General features: G+C 34.7%; 1 protein-coding gene across 3 annotated transcripts; it reads left to right on the top strand.

The window, feature by feature from the left end:
- Positions 1 to 15,771: 15,771 nt before the first annotated feature.
- On the top strand, positions 15,772 to 20,570 carry LOC114396017 (protein POOR HOMOLOGOUS SYNAPSIS 1). 3 transcript variants are annotated; one of them, XR_003663188.1, is made up of 9 exons: positions 15,772 to 16,174; positions 16,293 to 16,409; positions 17,118 to 17,183; positions 17,306 to 17,412; positions 17,628 to 17,827; positions 17,911 to 18,005; positions 18,175 to 18,202; positions 18,507 to 18,667; positions 20,210 to 20,570. XR_003663188.1 is itself a non-coding variant. In XM_028357916.1 (8 exons), the coding sequence occupies exons 1-8, from the start codon at positions 15,923 to 15,925 to the stop codon at positions 18,563 to 18,565; spliced, it is 924 nt and encodes a 307-aa protein (XP_028213717.1). In that variant the 5' UTR covers positions 15,772 to 15,922; the 3' UTR covers positions 18,566 to 18,756. The 3 variants fall into 3 exon arrangements, 2 of the variants coding, with proteins under 2 accessions (XP_028213717.1, XP_028213718.1); XM_028357916.1 differs by lacking the exon at positions 20,210 to 20,570 and having other exon boundaries at positions 18,507 to 18,756; XM_028357917.1 differs by lacking the exon at positions 20,210 to 20,570 and having other exon boundaries at positions 15,773 to 16,174; positions 17,959 to 18,005; positions 18,507 to 18,756.
- Positions 20,571 to 23,667: the final 3,097 nt, after the last annotated feature.

Raw genomic sequence — 23,667 nt, 5'->3', positions numbered from 1 at the left:
AACTTAGAACCTAAACGAGTGAACAAAAAATTGAAAACCCTAAACTAAAGTAACAAAAGGGAATTTTAATAATTTCATCATCGGGACGAGTGCAAGGAAGGGTATGGGTATTAGAAGGGGCGGTTAGTGACATCCTTATCCTCGACCCCGATTAAAAAAGTTGAGTAATCCTCAAACCCGTACCCGGTCAACTCAGGTATTCTCCATCAAAGTCGAGGTGGTTTTGGCGGGTACCTGTTAGTCGTCATTCACGACTAACTTTTGTATTGAATAGTTATATGAAATTAGCATCTTTCCCTTAGTTTATGGTTCCTTTTGTAGGATTTGTACATATTTTCATGGTTAGTTTGATTTTGCTTAGCAGATACTCCCATTTTTGTGAATTAATGTGAATCAACTTCAGTTTCAAGCCAAATGAAGAGAAGGTCTAGCAGCCGGTGTCTCGCTAAGCGAGGCATATGCGCTTAGTGAGTGACATCCGCTAAGTGAGGCACTCAGCCCGCTTAGCGCGTGGGGAAACCCTAGAAGAGGATCTATCTCAGATGCTCACACTCAGGGCATCGTCAGCTCTCTTAGTGAGTCGTTTGTCCCTTCTCGAGCTTAGCGCGCCTAGCTCGCTAAGCCAAAATTCACTAACTCGCGCTTAGCGAGCAAATCGCGCTAAAGGAGCCTTCAGAATCTGAAATGTCCAAGAGCCTTTAAAACACTGAAGTTGGCTTAAAATAAGAAGAAGACATCAGAGAGGACACCAAAGGAAACAAAGAAACACACCCAGAGAGACGAAAAACAAAGCAAAGCTCCAGCCTTCAAGAGAGTTTAGGTTTTAGGAGTGATTTTAGGGTTCTAGGGGTGGAGGAGACATCCTCATCCATTTGTAACCTTAGTTTTCCTTCAAAAATCTATCATTTGTGCTGAAAGTTACTAACTTGCAATGGAAGGCTAAACCTCTTGTTGGGGATTTCTACTAAACATTTGATTTAATATTCTCTCTCTATCTATTTAAAGTTATTTTTATGTGTTCATTGCTTCTATCTGCACTTATTTCTTGCATGCTTGTGGCTTGATCACCCATTTGTATGTAAAGTTAGGATTTTTAGTACTGGGAAGTGCTTTAAAACCTTAGAACTTGATAGAGCAGGCTAAAGAACTGTATGTCTGGGGACGGAGTGCAATGATTTACTTTATATTATGTTGTAATCTTAATGCAACTCGTTTAAACTAAGTTTGTTAAGGGATCAAGAACGAAGTTTAAATAGAGTTAGGCCCATTCACTCGAGGGATCTTGGTTTAAGTAGTTGTTTTCAGCATAAGAACACTAAAACAACATTAAATGGAGAAAAATGTTTAGCAACATCAAAGTAGGTTCAGTAGAATGACCCAACGTTTTTACTTGACTGTTTGTACCTCTCGCTTTTAGACATTTTAAATTTGTAGTTAATTAGAATTGTAGACAAAAGCCTCATTTAATATTTACTAGCTTTAAAAAAATGTTTGGTCATCTGAACGCATATTTTCTAAATGAAACAAGTTCCCTGTGATTCGATACTCAGTTCTTACCATTTTATATTACTTATGCGACTCAGTGCACTTGCCGATTAGCATCACTGACCAGTGGAACAAGTTTTCAGCTAACAGTACCCACAAGTACGGGTTTTGTTGTCATGCCTACAAGTAGCACATGGCCGGACACTTCAATTCAAAACTAGCTCCTCAGAAGTTTTTGAAAGGAGACCTGGTATGAAGGGCATGCGGAGAATCCCAAAAGGCCTCTTCAAAAGGAAAATTGGTGGCCAACTAGGAAGGACCCTTCAGAGTTCACCACAATTTGAAGAATGGAGTTTACAAGTTAGAAGAACTATCCGGGAAGGTCATCCCAAAGACTTGAAACTCCACACATTTAAAATTCTACTACAATTAGGTGCATTCTTGTAATAAGTGTTGAACTCTTTTTCCTACCTCAATTTTTTATCCCTATAAAAATGTGAAAGGTTTTTTATCGAGGAGGTTTTAGTGAGGCGCACTTCAGCAACCAACTATTAATCAAAATCCTCTTATCTTTATCTTCCATTGCAAGTTAATGTATCCGTGTATGTAACAGTTCCCTCCCGAGTACTCTCATCGGCTAAGGTTGAACTTGCACAATTTAGTAAACAATTCCCTCTCGAGTACCCTCCTCGGCTAAGGTTGAACTTATAGTTCCCTCTCGAGTACCCTCCTCGACTAAGGTTGAACTTGTGCAATTTATTAACAGTTTCCTCCCGAGTACCCTCCTTGGCTAAATTTGAACTTATACGAGATTTATTAACAAGTTTCCCTCCCGAGTATCCTCCTCGGCTAAGATTGAACTTGTGCAATTTATTAGCAGCTCCTTCCCGAGTACCCTTCTTAGCTAAGGTTGAACTTATACAATATTTATTAACGAGTTTCCCTCCCGAGTATCCTTCTCGACCAAGGTTAACTTACATGATTTATGTTAAATTTTCCTATGTCTTGGTTAAGGGACAATTTTTTACTTTCTGCACTTTCACAATTTACTTTTTATAATTTTACCACCGCATGCCACTTTAGTCATGTGCAAAGACAAATGGGTTATTTTCAACTAAGTTAGCATCATAATAGGCACATCGACTTGTTAAACATAATAACCTTTTCATTAATAATAATATGTCGAAACCGACAAAAGCAAATACATGAAAATTCTAATGTAAACCTAAATAACAACCTATATCCTTTCAATCCTTATGGTCTCCATTCTCCTTATCATCAGCCTCGATACCTTCAGCATGAAAGTCCTCTGCCTGGGTCATCGGCCTCTCTAGTGTAGGAGCTCCATCTTTCAGAATTTCTTCAATAGGCACCAGCTCCCCGTGGTATACATCTTTCTTAATATCAAAGACACTCAGGGTTGTAGACTTTGCATAAAAGCAGCATCTGCCGAAGGAAATGGTTGAAGCCCGATCCATGTGCGTTGTACACATAGTCAAAAGTCTTTTGCTGAATCCTCTCTTTCTCAGCAGCAACCTCCTCCTTCTCCTTTTTCGGTAACAACTAAGGTCACCCGAAGCCTAGAAATCTCATCATTTTGAGACATAACTAAGGCATCATCATTCACAAGATGCATCTCTAACCCCTTCACCTCAGTTGTCACGGAAAGCACTTGATTCTCCAAGTTCTTGTTATCCCCCACCAACATGGTGTTAGGTTGAAGCACCAAGTTCAAAGAGTCATCAACCTTCGACAGCTGATCCTTCAGGGCATCGACATTCGGAGACCCCTATAGATGTTGAGCCAGTTCCAAAGCCCTAGTAAGAAAGACCCAAAAGTTTTCCAGTTGGCGGCATCATCGCTTTTATTCAACACTTTCCGCCCATGATCGAAAATCATCTGCGGATTGATAAGACGGTCAGGTTGAAAATCCTTGATAAAAAAACCTTGGTTGGCTAGCGCCGATAGGTTGGCCAAGGTTGTGACTGGCAGAAATTCAACCATTTGTTGTTTGAGTCTTTTCTCTCGGGAGTTACCATCCTTGTGACCAGAAGGTTCCCTCGAGCCTCTTTGGTGTTCGTGGTGACTCCTCTTCTTGTGTCTGTCCTTGCCCTTAGGATCTTTTTCGGGAGGAGGCACCATATTAGCTGGTGCATCGCATGGCCCTAGTGTTTGATTGAGAGTAGGATTTGGGGAAAGACCCTCAATGGTAACAATCCTAGTCCTACAGGTCAAGCGTAAGGCGTTCATGTCGACACAGGCTTAAGTCATAATTCCTACAAAATAATACAAGTGATAAATGAACAAGTTAAAGCAAGAAGATAGGCACACACCCAAAAGAAACATAACTAACCTTCAAGATCCCAAACAGGATCCAGAGATTAGAGAAGCAACACTAGAGGTCGAGCTAGAAGTCACCAAGGGAGCGTTTCAAGGAACTCAAGGTCTTGACATTTGTCGGCGCTCAGAAGCTCCTTTAGATACTTATCATACCAACGGGGGCATTGTTGCTAGTAGAATGGACACAAAGGATTTCCCGCTGAATCGTAGAAAAATTAATTCCCAGTTATCGAACTAATTGTTACTTTAAAGTAACCGATTTTGAAATTTTTGTAGGAATACAAAAAGGTACAAAAAAGAGGACGTTTTGGTATCCAAATCAAGGATATCCATCGAGCTTTGTCTTGTGGACGACTGCAAAAGTAGTGCAGAAAGGGTTTAGGCGTTGTCAGCACAAAACTATACAAGCAAAAAGCATGGAAGGCTTGCATGGCCGCCCACCCATTTGGATGAAGTTGTATCAGAGCCACATTCAGGATATAAAGAACGTCCATTGTAAAGTCATCAAACAAGACCCTTACATGTAAATTGTGAAACAAGCAATCATACATGTAAAAGAAATCCATGTTCATCCCCTTTTAATTCATAAATACAAACTCCAAGGGCAAAGTAGCATCTGACCGAACTATACGAAGAGTGATCGGACAATATTCCAGTTTCGTTATTGTACTAATCGGCAACCAACTCAAAAAGATGAGTAGTTTCGACTCGTGGGTATATCTAGGGTAGTAGGTACCTACCTCACCATCAACTCATGTGTATCTAGGAAGCATGATAGGGGGAGGCAAACATTTCTCCTTCAACACAGGGTGCTTCTTAGGTTGAGGTACAACTTTCGTAGAAGTCTCTGGTTGCACTACAGTTGGAGCCACAATATTGTCACCCACTTTTTCTAGCAATTGACTTAGGAATGTCAAAAAGTCACTAGATTCCCCTTTGGTGGACGAGCATCCTATTGAGGTGGAAGAATCCGACCCCAATGAATAAGAATAAAAGACACCACTAGGACCTCATCATCATACCCACGAACCTTTGACCCATTACCAACCGACTCCCCCGATGAACCTTCAACCGAAATCGTTATTTCTAGTTTACAACATATACCTAAAAGAAAAAGAATTTACAACATACCACTCGGTCGAGAGAAAAGAGTAATACAAGAATTGATAAGTGAATAGGGTTCACCCTTTTATAGGAGTTGGGCCTTTGAAGAAGCCCAACTGACAATCATTCCCCACCGTTTGATTAGAATAAATCTACAACTAGAAGCACGAGGCGTTTTGGTACCAGCGCAAGTAGTTGAAGAGACATGCAATGTAAATGTCACATCCACAACGTAACTGTTACATCGTGGCATCGAAAAACGTAACCATCAGAAGAGAAAATGATAATCGCCCTAACACAATAACCTAGCATAAAACCCTTCTTTTTGGCCGAGGCCAAAAAAGGGCTTGGGGGCAGTATACTGGATAAGTATTCGGACAGGACACCTAGCACGCGACATATCCTTTGAAGCCGAATACCCTTTCGGCCATGTGCTTGCACATTCCGTATAACATGTCTCAATCTTCAACATATACAAGTGTCAAGTACCGTTTAGTGACAATTATAGTTAATAAGTTTGCTTAAAGATAATTATCTAGTCAGAAACACCTAACAAGGCTACGAGGTGTATTACCTAACTAGTCATTAGAACACACAGACCTAGAGGTCCAAGGCCCAATAAGGTGAGTATATAAAAGGAAAAACCCTAGGTAAAAACCATTTCTCACTTGAATATTCACTTGATATAATCGATAGCTCTGAATCGAACATTTATTTAAGCGTTAAAGTGCCTTTTCTAGGTACCCCTTTTGGATTCATATACACTGCAAATACCAACAAGTTACCATCAAAAAGACTATTTGACATAACAAAAAACCCTTCCGCAGAGAAGATAGTGTTTGATCCATTTGTAACTGGAAGAAGATATAACAAAATTAAATTTCTATTTATATACTTGTTTCTAAATAATAGTATCTAGTTTATCAGTATAAAATTTTAAACTCATTTTTCTCCAACTCGTGACCAAGAGTTAAAATACCCATTTTATAACAACTTTAAGGTGACTAAAAAAACTAAATAATCTAAATGCATTTGAAGAAAAACAACTTTGAGATCAAGACTTTTATTGTACCTGCACGTTCTGTATTTCACTCGATCCTTTCCGATTTATTTTTAGATAAATAAAATTTTTATGTTTATTATATATCTTTGATTTATAAGAATAGTAATAAAGAAAAAAAGTTATGCATTGATAATATAATTTTTTTTATAAAATCATTAATCACAATTTATCATGATAAGTTTAATATTTTTTAAAGTCAGACAGTAATTTATGATTAAATGTTAGTATAAAATAATTTTACATAACTGATCAGTGTCTAAATATCGCTTGGTTCTAATAGCCGAATTACAGATCATCTGAAAAATAAAATTTTTATTTTATATTGTTTGAATTTAAGAAAACATCTTAGAAATCATGACCAGTAAAGCTTTTCACCAAATCCCTTAGAAGAAAACATAATTCCTATTTTAAAAACAAACCACCGTTTCATAGATCGAGAGTCCCTGAGATTTCCACTGGCCGACTATATGTGCTGATGGTTCCTGGCTTACGTCATCAGGGAGCGGTTAACATTCTCATTTTGGGTTATTAATCATTTTCTTGATTTAGTTCTAAGATTTTTTAAAAATATTATTCTAATAATATATTTTATTTTAAGAACTTAAACAATTTTTTTTATAGATTCCACCAGAAATTATTTTCTAATATTTATTTATAAATTATTTTAAAATAATAAAAATATAATTAATTATATATTTTTTAGTTTAAAAAAATTTATAACGAAAATATAAAATTTATTAATAATTAAAATATTTATTTATCAATATAATTTATACTTACAATAATACATAAAATTTGATCGGATAAAACATATAAATAGTGCAAAAATCATTGTGCATGATAAAAATAGAAATACAAACGATCAGGCATGATAGAAATAAAGAAACAACTATTGTGTATGATAGACAAAAAAAATTATTTTGTAAGAAACAATAAGAATCTTGATGATTCTTAAGAACCAGATCTCCACGTGGAGATTTTTATCGCATCGTAAAGTAAATATCCAAGTCCTTTAACTTACTATCAATGGAAGTTTATACATAGAATTTATAACTTTTTGGTCAAACAATTTTAATTTTAGTCACGACTTAATTTATATTTATGATTACATCTTAAAATAAAAAAAATGAAATTTTTTTAATTATTTGAATTATTTAAGTATTTTTCTATGTTTAATTCTTAGTAATTTTATCTATATCTTATAAATTTCTAAATTTTAAGCGAAATCATTTGTTTATATATAAAAACTAAATTTGAACTGAGATTGTCAGTTTCATCATTACTTTATGAAGATTTGATACTAACTATTTATTTCTCAGGCAGTCCAAGCATTTAACAGTTTAATGTTCATATTTTTCCGATAAAATTATTCTACCCGTATCTTTGAACATAATTCTAAGTTCAAATAATTCTTTTGAAATTACTTGAGACTTATTTTTATGTTTGTAGAAAAAATTGTTAATTTCATATAATTGTAGTTTTAATAGTTATTCATATTTCTCACGTGAAATAAAAATTAAAATTGTCTATTATTCATAGAATGGAAAATACTAATTACAAATATGTAATTTAATATTTTATCATATTTGGCATTCATTAATTAAATATAACAATTAGAGATGAGGGTGTTACAGAGACGATTTGATTCTTTTTTCTTTTTTCTTTTAAATACTAAATGGAGAGGATGAAGATCTAAAATACCAATATAAATTGATAGGTGTCACAGATTGAAGACAAGTTAATTAAGTAATTTCCCTAGGCTATTGTTTTCTTATTTAGATAGTAGATGTTGGGCGAAATGATTAGATGGGGACAGTTTTTTTTTTAATTACTATTGGGGTTAGTTTGAATTATATTATTGAAAAATGAGATAAGTGATAATATTTGTTACGATTCTTGAGTTGAAAGTTATAACTAATATTATGATTTTTATTTTTTTTAATTGAAGTTATAAAATATTTTATAATTTTAATATTTTTTTAAGCAAAAATTTAGGACTTCTAAGTCGTAGGTCACTTTTTTTTATGTCTTTATAACTTTAAAGTTGTTTATGCTTTTTTAAATTTTTTTTATAGAAGTGATAAATTCATTTAGGACTTCTATTTTTTCGTACATCTTTAAAAAAAATTGTAAATAGTTTTTTAATTTAATCATTTAATAAAAAAAATGTTTTCTTTACATTTTTTAGTTTTATTTAATATTTTTTATATGATTTTATTTAATATTTTTTATATTTTTCAATATTTTTATTTAATATATTTTCTAAATTTTTATAAATGGTTTTTTTTTAATTTTCTTAATTTTTGGTATGTTATTTTATTTAATATATTTTTTATATTTAATTTTTTTAATATTATCTATTTTTTTATTTAATATATTTTCTATATTTTTTAAGTTATTTTGTAAATTAAAAAAATAATGGAAAAGACACCACAAATTTAAAAAGACTTAAATTTAAATGAAATATTAAAATATTTTGTTACTAATATTAACTTATAATTTATCAAATAATATTAAAAAAAATAATTTTTTATTACAATTATCATTAAGTAAATTAATAATTTTATACAATAGTATTGATTAATTTTATCGTATAAATTATTTTAATATTAACAACAGAAAATAGTTTAGTGATAAAAGTAGTTGTTAAAATAAAAACAACATAATGCATTGATATAAAATGAACAATACAAATTAAACAGAAGAGTAATTAGTCATCAATTTGCTTGTATGGACAGTTATTACGATTATGTCATTTACTTCTACACAATGAACATTTCTTAGGCCTATTTGGAATTGGTTCGTCCATCTCATTATGTATATGAGTAGTGGCTGGACTTTTTGATGTCTCTCATCGTTTCGATGGATCATGCATAAAATATGGACCCAAATATTGACAACATTTATCTTCGGTTCCAAGGGAATGAAAGTGATGCTGATAAAATTTTATAAATGTTTTCCAACTTGTATATAGGGTCAATAAAGTCATTGTAGTTTAAATTGCAAGAAGCACACGCTGCAATTGCATGTGAGCAAGGAATTCGAAGTGCCTGAAATTCTCCACAATCACAAGACCATTCGTTCAATTTGATAGTGCATGTCATTGCTCATCGTCCAAGTCGCATATTTGTAATTTCTTGAACCTGAACATACATGCAAAGAGGTAGCAATGTGTCGATTTTCTTGCATGATGACATATATCTCTTCAGAGTACCTATGTCATGCCTTTATCATATTCATGATTTTCATGCCATTAGTAACAAATTAGTCATTTATTTTATTAAATGTTTCATTGACTAAGATAGTAATAGGAAATGCTCGATCTCCTTTCAAAATAAAATTCATACATTTGGCAAGGTTGGTAGTCATATGTTCATACTGTTTTCCTTCATCATAGGCCTAAGTGCATTTACTATTGGGAATTTGGTCCAACCAATCTGCTGCTCATGGAAACTCTGATCGCATTGCGAGCAACTTTGCCTCAAATCGCGGTTTACTCATCTCATATCCTATGGTAAAAGACAAAACAATGAGTAATAAATATGGTGAACACGTAATAATACAAGAATTTGATGCATGAAATGGTTATAAACTTACCCATATTGATGACTTGTTCTTTTGAGTCAACATTTTTAAATTGTTTGTTAAAATTTAATGCAATGAGGAGAATGCAATACACAGAAGATACATCCGGTCCAGTCCACCCAACTCGTTCTAATCGCAAAGCTGCTAGCAAACTGGTTCCCTTGTCTGATATAATACAAAAATTTGGTTGAGGTATAACATATCTCCTCAAATAATGCAAGAACCACATTCAAGCTTCTTTGCTCTTGCTCTCAAAAATTGCAAAAGCAAATGGAAAAATGTTTCTACTACCATCTTGTCCAATGGAATTCAACAAAGTACCATGATACTTTCTAGTTTAAAATGTCCTATCTACTTGCACAATTGACTTGCAATATTGAAAGCCTTCAATGCATGGCTTAAAAACCCAAAATACACAATTAAGAATCACCTTAGAAGACTCATCCTCCATTGAAGTGGTTGTTTTGTATCTAACAATTGTACTTGGTACAAAGTGTTGAGCAACTGTCATCCATACAGACAGATAACTGTGTGATTCTTCCCAACTTCCAAATGCAATTTCAAGTGCTTTCTATTTAGTTGTTGTCGCAACCTACCCTTCGGCGGGAGGGCGACGCGGGGCTCGCGGGTGCGTCTTCCAAGGGAGGAAGGCGCGCGGAGTCGCCACCAACGTTTATTCAAGGAAAACGTCGGAAAAACCAAAAAAGGTGTGGTCTATGAACTTTAAGTGTGAAAGGTTCAGGAGTTGTATTTACGCACGGGGAAGGTATTAGCACCTCACGCGTCCGTCACAAGGGACGACAGCCTTTTAATCAAATGTGCAAATATGACTTCAATTTGTTTTATTTTCCCTTTTATGTTTTTATGTCTTTTTATGCCTTTTGTATTTTTTTATCTTTTTGTGGTCGACAAGGGTGTTTCCCTTGCTCCTACGTATTCCTCAATTGTGGTAAGGAAATCAGATCTACGTAGTTCTTCGAGAACTAAACGTTGGTTAAGTTGTTTTTATCTTTTTTGCAAGATATATTTTGACCGAACAAAAGTCGTTTAAGGCGTTGGACCATTTAAACGATCTTTTGATTCTTTTGAAAGGAGAGAAACATTAAGGTGTTGGACCATTAACGATCTCTTTATTTTTGAAAGGAGAGAAACATTAAGGTGTTGGACCCTTAACGATCTCTTGGGGTGGTCGATAAAAGCGGGGCTTTTGCTCCTACGTATCCTCAATTGCGATGAGGAAATCAGACCTACGTAGTTCTTGCAAAAGCGGTAAAGTTACATGTTGATTTTATGTTTTTGAACGGTCCATGTTAACCGATAAAAGTAAAGAGGATCGTTTAAGGCGTTGGACCTTAAAACGGTTTTTAGTGACTTTTGCGGACAAAACTAGATTTGTGAGTTGATTTTAGCCTTAGTTTCACTTTGGTTATTAGTCAATTGATCCAAGGAAACTTCTAAAGAAAAACCTCCGATTGATTTTTTTGATTATTTTATTCAAAGATATTTTGATTATTTTATTATTATTTTTCAAGATATTTTGATTATTTTATTATTATTTTGCCTTTTTTGGTTTAACTGAGGTTACAACGTGAACGATCGGTTAGATTTTGTTTTAACAGTGATTAAACGAGATTACAACACAAATGATCGGTTGAAATTCATTTTATCATTTATTAGGCGAGATAACGGCTTAAACGATCAGTTAAAGCTCGTTAAAAATGGAAGAAAAGAAAACCGAAAATGAACGAAATGAAGATGAAAGCTAAAAAAACAAGAAATGAATTGAAAGTCTCGAATTCGAAAACTTACCCGTTGAAGAACGAAGAACGAAGAACGGTGAAGAACGACGGAAAATCTTCACGGATTTGCTCACGGAAACGTCTCGGAAGCGTTATGGAAGCACTTCGGCTTGGATTTTCTTCACGGAAACAATTTTTTTCACCCAAAATAGCTGAAATGATAGCCAAGGGGGTTAGGGATATTTGGAACAACCTTTCTTCGCCTATTTATAGGAAAATGGGGGAGGAGGTTGCCGCCCAGCTCGCCCAGGCGAGCTGGGTTGCTTCCTCCAGAAGCAACCCTGCTTTGAAATTCGAAATTTTGAAAATTGCTATTTGCATCCCCCTTTTGATAAGTTCACCCCCCTTTCTTTCGTAATTTACGGAAAGGTTACAAAAGCATATAGGAATTGACTTTCTTCTTTTTTTTTCTCTTCCTTCTCACCCATATTAAGTGAAATATGTTTATTTAGGGTTTTAGGAATTTTACGGAAGCATTACGGAAGCCTTAAGCAAGCATATAGGATTTGATTTCCCTCTTTTTCCTCTTCTCTTTCACCAATATTAAGTGAAATAGGCTTACTCAAAGTTTTAGGAATTTTACGGAAACATTGCGAAAGCCTTGGAAGCTCCAGAAACCATTTTCTAACAAAACATGGAGGATCTTGATAAGTTCACCCCCCCTTTGCTAAATGCACTCCTATTTATTTACACATTCCCAGTTTGCTAAATACACTCCCGTTTTCATGTTTTTTTTACCGATTTCTTCCCGAAATGTTACGGAACTTTACGGATTACGTAACGACACACATTTCCTTTCCGAAATTTTGCGAAACTTTACGAATTACGCAACAAGGCTCTTCTTGACTTCCGAAATGTTGCGGAATTCTACGGATTGTGCAACAATGCTTCTTTTTTACTTTCAAAATGTCGCGGAACGTTGTGGATTATCTAACGATGGATGTTAAGTACCTTGAGGCGGTCAAGCGAAGGTTGCATGCCATCAAACAATGGTCCTAGGACGAAATTAGGGTATGACAGCTGTCTAGGCTTTTTTGTATGTCACAATATCACTAAAGAGTTGTAGCAAGTCTGCAATCAAGGTTTTGATTTGGATACCAAGATTTTTTTCACTAAGTGAACAATATTATGAGCAATTACAGATGAGTCTAACCTAACATGATCTTGTGATATGAGTGAAATTGTACAAGTTTTAATACCATTTATTTTCTTCATCTCCCACCTCCTGCGTATTTTGTTGAAGGATGCTCTCGCCCTCCAACAACATCCATTATCATATTGATTACACTTAACAACATATTTGTAACGCTTGTTTTCTTCAACATCAAAATTAAATGAATGTAGAAAATGAAATTGCTAAATGGCATTCACAGTTGCTTTTTTTGATTCAAATATCATGCATTCATAAAGATTATTCGTACTGTCACTCCCTCTGTTTTGATAAGGGTTTGAGTATTGTAGATCTTTTGAAAGTTGATTATTAATAGTTTTAAAATATGAAGATGACTCACACTGACTTTGATTGCTTGGTTCTACACTTTCGTGAACATCGTTCTCTTTATCCTCGTCACTAAAGTCGCTAATATTATCTCTTATTATGGGTTTTTCACTAGCCATCTCTGAACAAATAAAAATGTAACTTATTAGTCAAAATGTAAATAATTTATAGTATCTAACGTTAAATAAAAAACATACCAGGAAGATCATAAAAAAAATGTGAAGAAGAAAGATGAATAGTATTTTGTGAAATATGAAAGATTATAATGTTAAATGACAAGATATACGAGTGACCTTGAGTGCCAACCATCATCCCTTTTATAATGAAGATGAATGAAGATGAAAGTCGTACGTTTTCCATGAATAGTGAATAGTATTTTAGCCTCCACAACTTTCATTTGATGTATAGTATTTTTGCATTTAATTAATTATAATTTATAACATTTTTGTATAAATAATAATAATAAGTAAAACCTTAACAAAATATTTGCTTATAACATATAAATTTTTTAATTAAGTAAAACCCTAACAAAATATTAACTTATAACATATAACATTTTTAAATAACTAAAACCCTAAAATAATATTAATTTATTACACTTAACATTTTTAATTAACTATAACCCTAACAAGATATTTACTTATAACATATAAAAGTTTTAATTAAGTAAAAACCTAACAAAATATTAACTTATAACATATAACATTTTTAAATAACTAAAACCCTAAAATAATATTAATTTATAACATTTAACATTTTTAATTAACTAAAACCCTAACAAAATATTTACTTATAACATATAAATTTTTTAATTAAGTAAAACCCTAAAATAATATTAATTTATAACATTTAACATTTTTAATTAACTAAAACCCTAACAAAATATTTACTTACAACATATATATTTTTTAATTAAGTAAAACCTAACAAAATATTTACTTATAACATAAAAATTTTAATTAACTAAAACCCTAAAATAATAATTACATATGACCTATTTTATTTTTTTTAAAAAAACTAAACACCACTTTAAAGTCATGCCCTACCCACCGACTTTTGAACCACAAAACCACCCCCCTCCATAAAACGTTGAAGTTGTGACCATTGTTAGGACTTTGAAGTCGAGCCATGTGCTACGACTTCTAAGTCATCCTATGCCTCCCTGCATGAAGAAAATATGCAAACAAGCTCGTGAATGAATAATGGAAATAAGGAAATGTAACAGACTAGTGCACATGGAAAATAAGGGAATGTAGGTTAGGATGGTGTAGAACAACAGGAAAAGGGAGATGCAACTCATATCAGAGGCTAGCTCTCAACTAAGGTGGATACATCATTTCAACTATGGCTCATGAAAGGAACATGTTAGGCTGGTGATTATTACAGAAGAAAGTGAATATTGCAAAATCCTAGCTTGCATGAAATGGAGTATAGAAATGACCATACAAAATTTCAATTATGGTGCTCGTGAATGATGAAGAATCTTAGGTCGTCAATGATAGTGTAGACTATTGTTTTAAAGCTGATGAATGATAACTTGAAGAATCTTACATCAGGAGCAATAGTTCATTTTATGTATCTCCTTTTATCATCAAACATGACTGAGGCAAGTCATTATAGTTGGGGTGCAACAGTATTAGCATCCCTTTTTCGAGCTCTAGATCAGACTGTAAAGCCTTTACAAATTGAAATCGGTGAATGTTTATTGCTGCTACAATCATGGGCGTCGGACCTCATTAAATGCATTGCCCCACATATACATGACCTATCTGACGAAAAAGTACAAGAAGGACTTGGATTTCCCCTTGCACGAAGGTGGTCTCAACCGATGACCCAAACAAACATTCCCATCAATTCAGTCAGACTGATACACATCATATTGGATAGATTACATATGAATGAAGTTCATTTCTTAATTTTCATGTTAAGTATTTCTTTGTGTTTCCTAGAACAAGATGAAGAAGAGATTGTAGAATAAGAGGTCAACAACCACCAACAAATCTAGTGTAACAAGATGAGAGACCTCAACACATCTAGAAAAACTCGTTGTGGGACATCATCCCATTATTAATATTTTTGTTAAACAAACATGTAATACATTTTAATATTTTCATTTAAATTTAAGTCTTTTGCATTTTTTTAATTTACAAACAAATAGTAATCCTTAAACATTAGTAAAAAATATAGAAAATATTAAATAAAATCATATAAAATTATATATACAAAATATTAAATAAAACTAAACAAGTAAAAAACATTTATTTATTAAATAATTAAATTAAAAAATTATTTATAATTTTTTTAAAAAAATATATGAAAAACAAAAAAATAGAAATCATACATGAATTTATGACTTCTATAAATTTTTTTAAAAAGCACAAACCATTTTAAAGTCATAAAAACAAAAATAAAATGGCCTACGACTTAAAAGTCGTAATTTAAAAAAAAATTGAAGTAGTAAAATATTTTAAAAATAAAAATATATTATGATTTATCCCATTTTTAATAATAATTTAAAATTAATCCCAAACGATAATTAACAAAAAAAAAAAAAAATACTCCCATTTGATCGGTTTGCCGTGAATGTTCTCCCTTTTCATTGAGAGCATTGGGGTATTCTAGAAGAATCTCCATATATCCTAATAAAATATTGCAGTGCAGTAAAATTTCGTGTTTAATGATATATCAAGTTTTTAACTTAAAAAAAGGAAGACAATGTGTGAATATAAGTTTGATCTTTTCTAAGTGAGATTTTGAATTTAAATTTTATGAATAGAAAAAATATGACTGGGAAGAAATTTCAGTGATGTTGATCAGATTCTGTTAGGAAATTAATCATGGGTAAAATATGAGTGTCAATAACACGATTAAAGAACAGGAGAGTAGAAACTAGAGTCACCACGGCAGAGACTGTGCGTGCGGCATCCCCAAAAGAAAGAAACCGTAGCGCGCCCCGTCCCCGCGCGTAGGCATTTTGGTACCGCATATATAAATAAAAGTAACCTCAAGTTAAAAAAAGAGAGCATTTGAATTGAAAGAAGGGAAAAAATGGCGGGCAATCTGGCAGTAATAGAACACTCCAACAAGAACTCGGCGAGGCTGAGAGAGCAGTGGGAGATCTGCTTCGCTCGCTTCATCCCCTATCCCACTCTCCCTCCCTCTTCTGATCTCCTTCCCCTCCCTCCTCGCCTCCGCAACCTCTCTCCCCGCGGCAACTGGATCTCCTCCTCCTCCGTCGCCTTCCTCCGCCTCTCCCTCTCCCACCTCCTCCTCACCGTCTCCTTCAACGCCGCTCTCCTCGTCAGTTCCTCGATTCCTTTCAATACTAATAACCGTAACCTTGCTTGTTTCGTTCCGACGATTACGCGTCGAATTTGATTTTGAATTGTGAACTCGCTGTGTTTGCAAATTGTGGCAGGAGGAGCACTATGTGACGAAGCTGCATTTCACGTGGCCTCAGGTGTCGTGCGTCTCTGGATACCCTGCCAGGGGCATCAGGACTGTGATCGTTAGCTACAGAGATTCCCTAGGCGAGGCAAGATTCTTGTTCTTCAATCACGGACTTGATATTCAAAGTGATCTTTAGATTGTGCGTGTGTGTTTGGATCTGAAATTTGCGTTGATTTTAAATGACATTTAATGTAAACATTAGAGTCGAGTTGAAATTGGCTTTGAATTGAAGCGGTTTATGTTTTTATTCTAAAATTAAGTTATGAAACGTAGTACAGATTTTTCATTTTTGATTCAATGCAAAAGTTAAAGTTACCTAAAGAATTGGCAATCAATTTTGGACTCAAAATCAACCTTCAATTTGAGACCAAACATGTGAAAACATTTGCCTATAATCACGTTAGTTGGTATTTCAATATGATTTTGGATACCTAAAATTAGAAACCATGCATTTAGTTAAATTATGCTTGTGTGGTAGAAATAGAATTCATTTTCATTGGATTGCGCAGCAGGATTTGTTAGTTTCGCTCTATAAATTGTGTAAACTTTAGAGATAACATAACTCTATGATTACTCCTTTAATTTTGTTCACTTGTGATTTGTATAACATCAGTAACAAACTGGAAATACAGTGTTGATTCTTGCTTTTCTAATTGTAAAATCTTGTGGTGGTGGTGGTGGTGGTAGTGGTTGGGTTGGTAGAGTGTGTGACACTATTCAATGGTGTTTTTCCTGGTTAAATTGATCAATAGATAGTTGATTTAAGTTTTACACAGCTAATTTTCTCTGGCAGATTCAAAAGTTTGCTATGCGATTTCCAACAATCTATGAAGCAGAGTCATTTATCAATGTTTTGAAGGTAATGATTGCTTATCATAATATAGCAATCACCATTGAAAAAAAAAGCGTGAAACCTGGGGTCTGCAATTCTATAACCATATTCTTCACTTGTCAATTCTTGTTGATTGTGTTGCTTTGCAGGAGATTCTGAAAGGTGACAAAGACCCAGAACCTTTGAATACCGACTTTGGTTCTGAAATTTCGTCGCAGTCAGAGTTCATGTCAACAAACAAGCTCTCCCACAGCAGGTACAAAAGAGTTTTGTGTGATTGGAGGAATGAGAGGATGTAACTGAGTTCTTAGGCCTTGATAGATTGTTAAATAGCCTTTTACTGATCTGTTTTCTGTTTTCCCATATTTGTCTAGAGTAGATACATGATTCTCATTACCTATACTGAAGTATTACTTGACTTAATTGTGTTGGAGACTGGATAATATTTACGGAGACTTGCTGTATTTGTAGAGCTTGTGAGGATCTGAGCTTTATGACTCCAGTTGACAATTACATTCCACAATTGCCATTATATGCAAATAATGAGGTGGGGCGACCTTTAGGATCTCAAGAAAAGGGAACAACATCTGGTCACAACTTTGAAGGCATGCTCCCAGCCTTGCCACCCAGTTTTTCCACACTACTTATGGATTGCTCTCAGAACAACCATGGTTCGTGAGCTTTTTTGCTTTAAGCTAATATTTTCTGATTTCTATTACAACCTATTTCATTTGAATAAAATCATATGTTGCAGCTCAACCAACCTTTTCTGATAAAATTGAGCTCAAATCATTTGTTGCAGCTCAATCAATTGTTTCGGAGGAAATTGAGCTCAAATCCCAAATTGTGGTACATATTTTTAAATTTTTGCTTAGATACTGGTTGATGCTTTGGTCAACATATTTGCATTGTCATGATGCTCATCATAATATAAGTTTTCTAAGTTGTAAATATTTGGAGAGTGCAACTTCTCTACTAATCGTTTGTTGTTCCTGATATTTCTTTCCCTTTGATGCAGAGGTACATGGAAGATTCATCCTTCCAAGGTAGCAATCCCTCTTTCTTATTGATTCAGTCTCTTACATTGGTTGATGTGCCATTTTATTTATTTAGTTCCTTTTTCCCCCTTCTCCCGTCCTAGGGTAGAACATGAATGGAAAATTCTGAAAGTTCCTCATTTTTCTTTGGTTTGAATATGAATCATTTTATGTACCCCGTCTGTAGCTCTATGTACCTCATATCACTGGTAGTTTTTACTATAGGTCTTGTGCTACATCCATTCTTTTGTTAATATTATATGGTCTGCCATATTGTGTCCAAGAAACTCATGATCCATTTTCTTGTTATTAGACATGTTGGTTAAGGTGGAGAAAGTTATCAGCGAATTGGGGGGTGATATGTCGCTCTAGATGTCCAGGGCATTGAAAATTGCATAACGAGCAGCTTAGCATCTCTTCCTGCTTACTGAATACTGAACCATGATGACCTTTACCACATATGGCCCAAAAAATGTACAGCGGATTTCTTTCTCTCCTTCCATTCTTTCTTTACTATGCACTATGTAACTGAGTTACTGATTCAAGGCTAAATTTTGTCTTAGCATCTTTTATTGTTCAGTAAATTGCTATGTCCGAAGAAAGGCAATGTATGGTGATCTGTGTTTAGCTAGTGAAAACATATCAAGTGGTTTCTGTTCTAAGAAATCCTAGTTAAAACAGTGATCTCAGATTAATTGTAATCTAATTCTAATATAGTACAAAAATATTAACATTGAACTTTTCTCCACTTTGGTACCTGATGGCATAGTGTCTTGCAAAATCAAGGCATTACACCCCTGGTTTCAATTAGGGCTAGATTCCTTTAGAAACTCATCAGTACAAAACTTTCAAATTATTATCATCTTTGGTGTTTGGTTGCATTTTCCATGTGCACTTTGCATCTGGACTTGTCTTAACAATCTCCACCAGGCCTTTGGCCACAATTTGTTCTGCAATAGATCAACTCTAGCTTTATCACATTCCTTGAGATTGGTAATGATTTTGTTAACCTCTGATTGTTCAACTGCCTATTCATATCCCCACGATTTTTGTATGCTATTGTGGTCCAAAAACGTTTGGGAGTCAAGCAGCTTTTCAAATCATTTTCTTTTCTTGTTAACATGTTCACCTAGATATGATTCTTAGAAGTAACTAGTTGCATATCATCTATGGGCACTTAGGTACTAATTGACACTTAGAAAGAGAAAGAGAGAGAAGTAATATAAATGGTTTAATATATAAGAATGTTTAATAATTATTATATAGAGAAATAATAATTATTAATAAAGTGTTCAATATATAAGAATATTCATATATCATTATTTGCTCAAATATAAAGGGCCATGAAAGGAAAAAGTTCATGAACATGAAGGTGCTAATTGACACTTAGGGGAGAGAGTAGATAGAAGAGCAAAAATGTAAGTATGATATTATGTGATAGGAAGATAAAGATAGTGGTATAATGTGATAGGAAGACAAAAAAAAGTATAGGTGGTCAAGGAGTTTTAGAAAAATAATGACATTCATGTATCACCACCACTCGCCATGAAAAGGAGGGGGAATATTCTTTTCTTGAAATGCTTTTCAAAGTTTAGCTCTCAAATATCCTTCATCATTATAAACATTTTTTAAATAAGTGGTTTTAAATCTCAATGATCACAATTTCACAAATAAATATATTTTGTTTGCTTTAGTAGAAAATTGAAATGATGAAAAATAAACTGGACAACGAAAGAAAACAATGAGGCATGAAAATTTTAAGAACTAAAAAAGATTAAACAATAAACGAGGTACACATCTCGATATTCATAACTTATTCTGTTACAATGCAATGTAGAAATGGATTGTAGGAAAATTAGAGGAAACATAGAAATTAAAGAGCAAATGAAGAAGATAAGTAATTTCATTCATACTCATTCCCATTGTTTACACTTATTTATATTGAAACTAAGCACCTAGTGTCACGGTTCTTGTGCATGATAACAAAATTCTAACAATTTTGTATAACTGATTTAGTTGCAGGAATGATAGTGGAGTAGTGGAAGAGTAGTGGGATGCCTTGGTGCTGATTGTTTGGTACGTGGCTAAATAGTCATTGAGGTATGTGGGTCTTTTGGTGCACCTTTGTGGTTTGCTAGTGTATGGTTGGCTGTAATTGCTAACATATAAGATTTGCACAAGGCATCATAGCTTTCCCATGTAGTATCCTTTGGAGCCAAGCCAGACCATTGGACTAAAACCAATTTGGTTGGAGGGGAAACAGAATTATCCCACTTCCAATCCAACACATAAAGTGGTTGCACAACTGGGTGATGATTGTTAGTCGCTTTATACAACTAACTTTTGTATAGAAATCATTTTTCTAAGCTTGTATAGTTCCCCAATTTATGGTTATTTTGGAATAAATTTTGTAAATAAATCTTGTTTTATGGCTAATGTTGTCTCTAGAACATTTCCATTGGATTTAATGATGAAATCTATGCATTTTTAGGTGAAAAAGAGACTAAGTTTGAATTGCAAAAAGTAGTAGTTGGGCTAAGCTCAACAGTTGGGCTAAGCTCAACAGTTGGGCTAAGCGCATAACCACTGCTAAGCGCAGCTTCAGTGCGCTTAGCGCAAAGGAGAATCTGGTAGAGCATCAGCATCAAAGTCGCGTGTTAAGCGCGAGATAAGTGCGCTAAGTGCAGCAGGTGCCTTCAGCCAGGCTAAGCTCGAGACTGGCGCTAAGCCCGAACCCACTTACTCACGCTAAGCGCGAGGGTGGTACTAAGCGCAACGTCACGATTTCAGAGCCTATTTAAAGCCTATTTTATGCATAATTAGGGCACAACAACTTGAATAAGGTCTAGGGCACAAAATTCGACAATAGCCACAGTGCCTATTTCGGGAAAAGAGCCCATGGAAGCAGCAAAGAGGAGCAACTTATGTATTGAAGCCTAGGTTTTGTCATTTGAGAAAGATTATTGAGTAGAGAGTGGGTGTGAGATGCTGAAAAGAGGAGGAAGAATCCCCCTTCTTGTGTAAGGAACTATCATTCTCTATTTTTAATCTCATTTATTATTAGGGTTTCTTTGTAATGATTGGCTAAACACCTTAGTTGGGGATTTCTAATGAACAACTGATGTAAATACCTAATATTTAATAGGTTATGTTTTTTGTGTTCAATGCTTTCTTCAATGTTTAATGTTTGTATGCTTTTGGTCTGATCACCCACTTGTGTGCATAGTTAGATGACTTTAGCATTGGGAAATATATTGTTGCCTTAGAACTTGATTGAAGTAGGATTGACACTTAACCTTACATGAGGGATCTGCGGATTAAGTTTTGGTTTTAATTATGTTGTTACAATAATGTTGTTTAGTTTAAGCCTAGTCTTACATGAGGGATCTGCAGACGAAGCTTAGGCTAAATTAGGCTAAACTTTAGTAAGCTACTTGAGTTGAGTCTAGTCTTACATGAGAGATCTGCGGACAAAACTCAGTTTAAGTCAGTGGCGGACCTACATTGGTCTTAGGGTGTGTACTTGCACCCCCTTATTTTTTAAAATTGACTAAATTTGTAAATAAAATTTTATATTTTTATATTTTATTTTATTTATATTTATATAATTGAACCCACTGATTTTATTTTTTTATAATTTGCACCCACTGACTTAGGGTCTTGGATCCGCCACTGGTTTAAGTTAGTCTAAACCTAAGAGGGCTGTCTATATCGGGTGTAGTCTTAAATGAGGGATCTGCGAACGAAGCTTGGATATTCAGCCTAACGAAGGATCAAGGGTTTAGTAATTTAGGTTACAACATAGAACACAAGAGCATGATCAATTAGAGAAATATATTTCTATGCATCAGCTTGTTTGTTAGAAAGACCCAACATATCTACCTACTGCTGTCATTTTATTTACCTTGCATTTTATAGTTTTTAGCATACAAGTTTAGTTTAAATTCTGTTTGAAATTATCCCTTATACATGTTCTTTCAACAATACTTCTATTCTGAACTTAACTTAGGCTGGCATTAGTTCCATGTGTTCGATACTTGGATTCATCTATTTTAATTTTAAATACTTGACGATCCGGTGCGCTTTCCGGTAAACCCCCATTGAAATTTCCTCGAGACATAAATGCACAAAAAGTAACTGCAATGGGGGGTGAACAATGATCCTCACTTATAGGTGGTAAATGGGCCGGATTATGAGGAAGTGGGCCCTGATGAAGTTTCAACAAGGAAATGTGGAACACGAGGTAAATTCATGAGGATTCCAATAATGCAAGTCGGTAAGAAATCAGGCCAATTTGTTCGTCTATGCGAAATGAACCATAATAGCGTTTGGAGAGCTTGGATTAAGTTGGGGCCAGTGATGTTCGGCGGTAAGGGCAGAGTTGAAGATATACCCAGTCATTGATGTTGAACTAAATGTCACGACAATGAACATCTGCTGCAACTTTCATGGTCGTTTGTGTCTTAAGGAGGAGACGTTGCAGGGTCGCATGCATATCAGCTTTGGTCGAGAGTAGAGCATTTGTAGCCTCCATAGTAGAAGAACCTACCAAGTAGTGTGGAATTGATGGCGACGGCCTGCCATAGATGACCTCAAAGGAGGAAAAACGAGTACTGGAGTTAACAGATGTGTTGTAGCAACATTTAGCTAGCGAAAGGAATTTGACCCACTGAGAAGGCTTGTCATGGATGTAAGAACGCAGGTATTGCTCAAGGACTCGATTCAAGACCTCTGTTTGCCCGTTCGTTTGAGGGTGGTACGCTGTGCTCACGCGAAGCTTAGTACCACTTAATCGGAACAATTCCTGCTAGAACGTGCTAATGAATATGGGGTCCCTATCAGAAACCAAACTCCTAGGAAACCCATGAAGCTTACACACCATATCCCGGAAAAGAAATGTTGTCCTGTAAGCGGTGTAATGTGGTAGAAGGGTGCCAAAATGAATGCCTTTAGAAAATCTATCAACAACGACTAGAATAGTCAAGACTCCACTGGATAATGGCAAACCCATGATGAAATTGAGGGATAGATTCTCCCATACAACCGATGGTGTTGGTAAGGACTGAAGCAATCTGGTGGGTTTCTGGGTTTCATATTTCATTTGTTGGCATACCAGGCATTAAGAAACATATTGACGAATGTCAGCACGCATGTTTGGCCACACGAAGTTCTGTTGGAGGCGGTTAAGTGTCTTTGCCACTCCCATGTGGCCTCTTAAGGGAGTAGTATGGAACTCTGTCAGCAACAATGAGGTCAATTTAGAGTTCGTGGGAATCTAGATTTTACCCTTAAGAAAAATAAGGCCGCACTAAATTGAAAAATCAGGATGTGAAGTTGGGTTAGATTGAATATGTTGCATCGGTTCCATATATTGGGTGTTACCACGAAGGGGGTTGCGAAGATCCTCGAGAAAAGTGAAATTGGGAAGGGATAACAATAACAACTGGGGTTGGGGAGATGTCGGAATTTTGGAG

Source organism: Glycine soja, chromosome 18, assembly GCF_004193775.1.
Source record: "Glycine soja cultivar W05 chromosome 18, ASM419377v2, whole genome shotgun sequence".
Taxonomy (NCBI): domain Eukaryota; kingdom Viridiplantae; phylum Streptophyta; class Magnoliopsida; order Fabales; family Fabaceae; genus Glycine; species Glycine soja.
Note: the sequence above shows the minus strand (reverse complement) of the source record. Positions and strands in the feature narration are given on the sequence as shown.

What these genes read in the sequence shown, in the direction of transcription:
- LOC114396017 (XM_028357916.1), top strand. Translation starts at nt 15,923, where the DNA reads ATGGCGGGCAATCTGGCAGTAATAGAACACTCCAACAAGAACTCGGCG. An exon ending in ACAGAGATTCCCTAGGCGAG is followed by an intron (nt 16,410 to 17,117) that starts GCAAGATTCTTG and finishes TTTCTCTGGCAG; the next exon opens with ATTCAAAAGTTTGCTATGCG. An exon ending in AACAAGCTCTCCCACAGCAG is followed by an intron (nt 17,413 to 17,627) that starts GTACAAAAGAGT and finishes CTGTATTTGTAG; the next exon opens with AGCTTGTGAGGATCTGAGCT.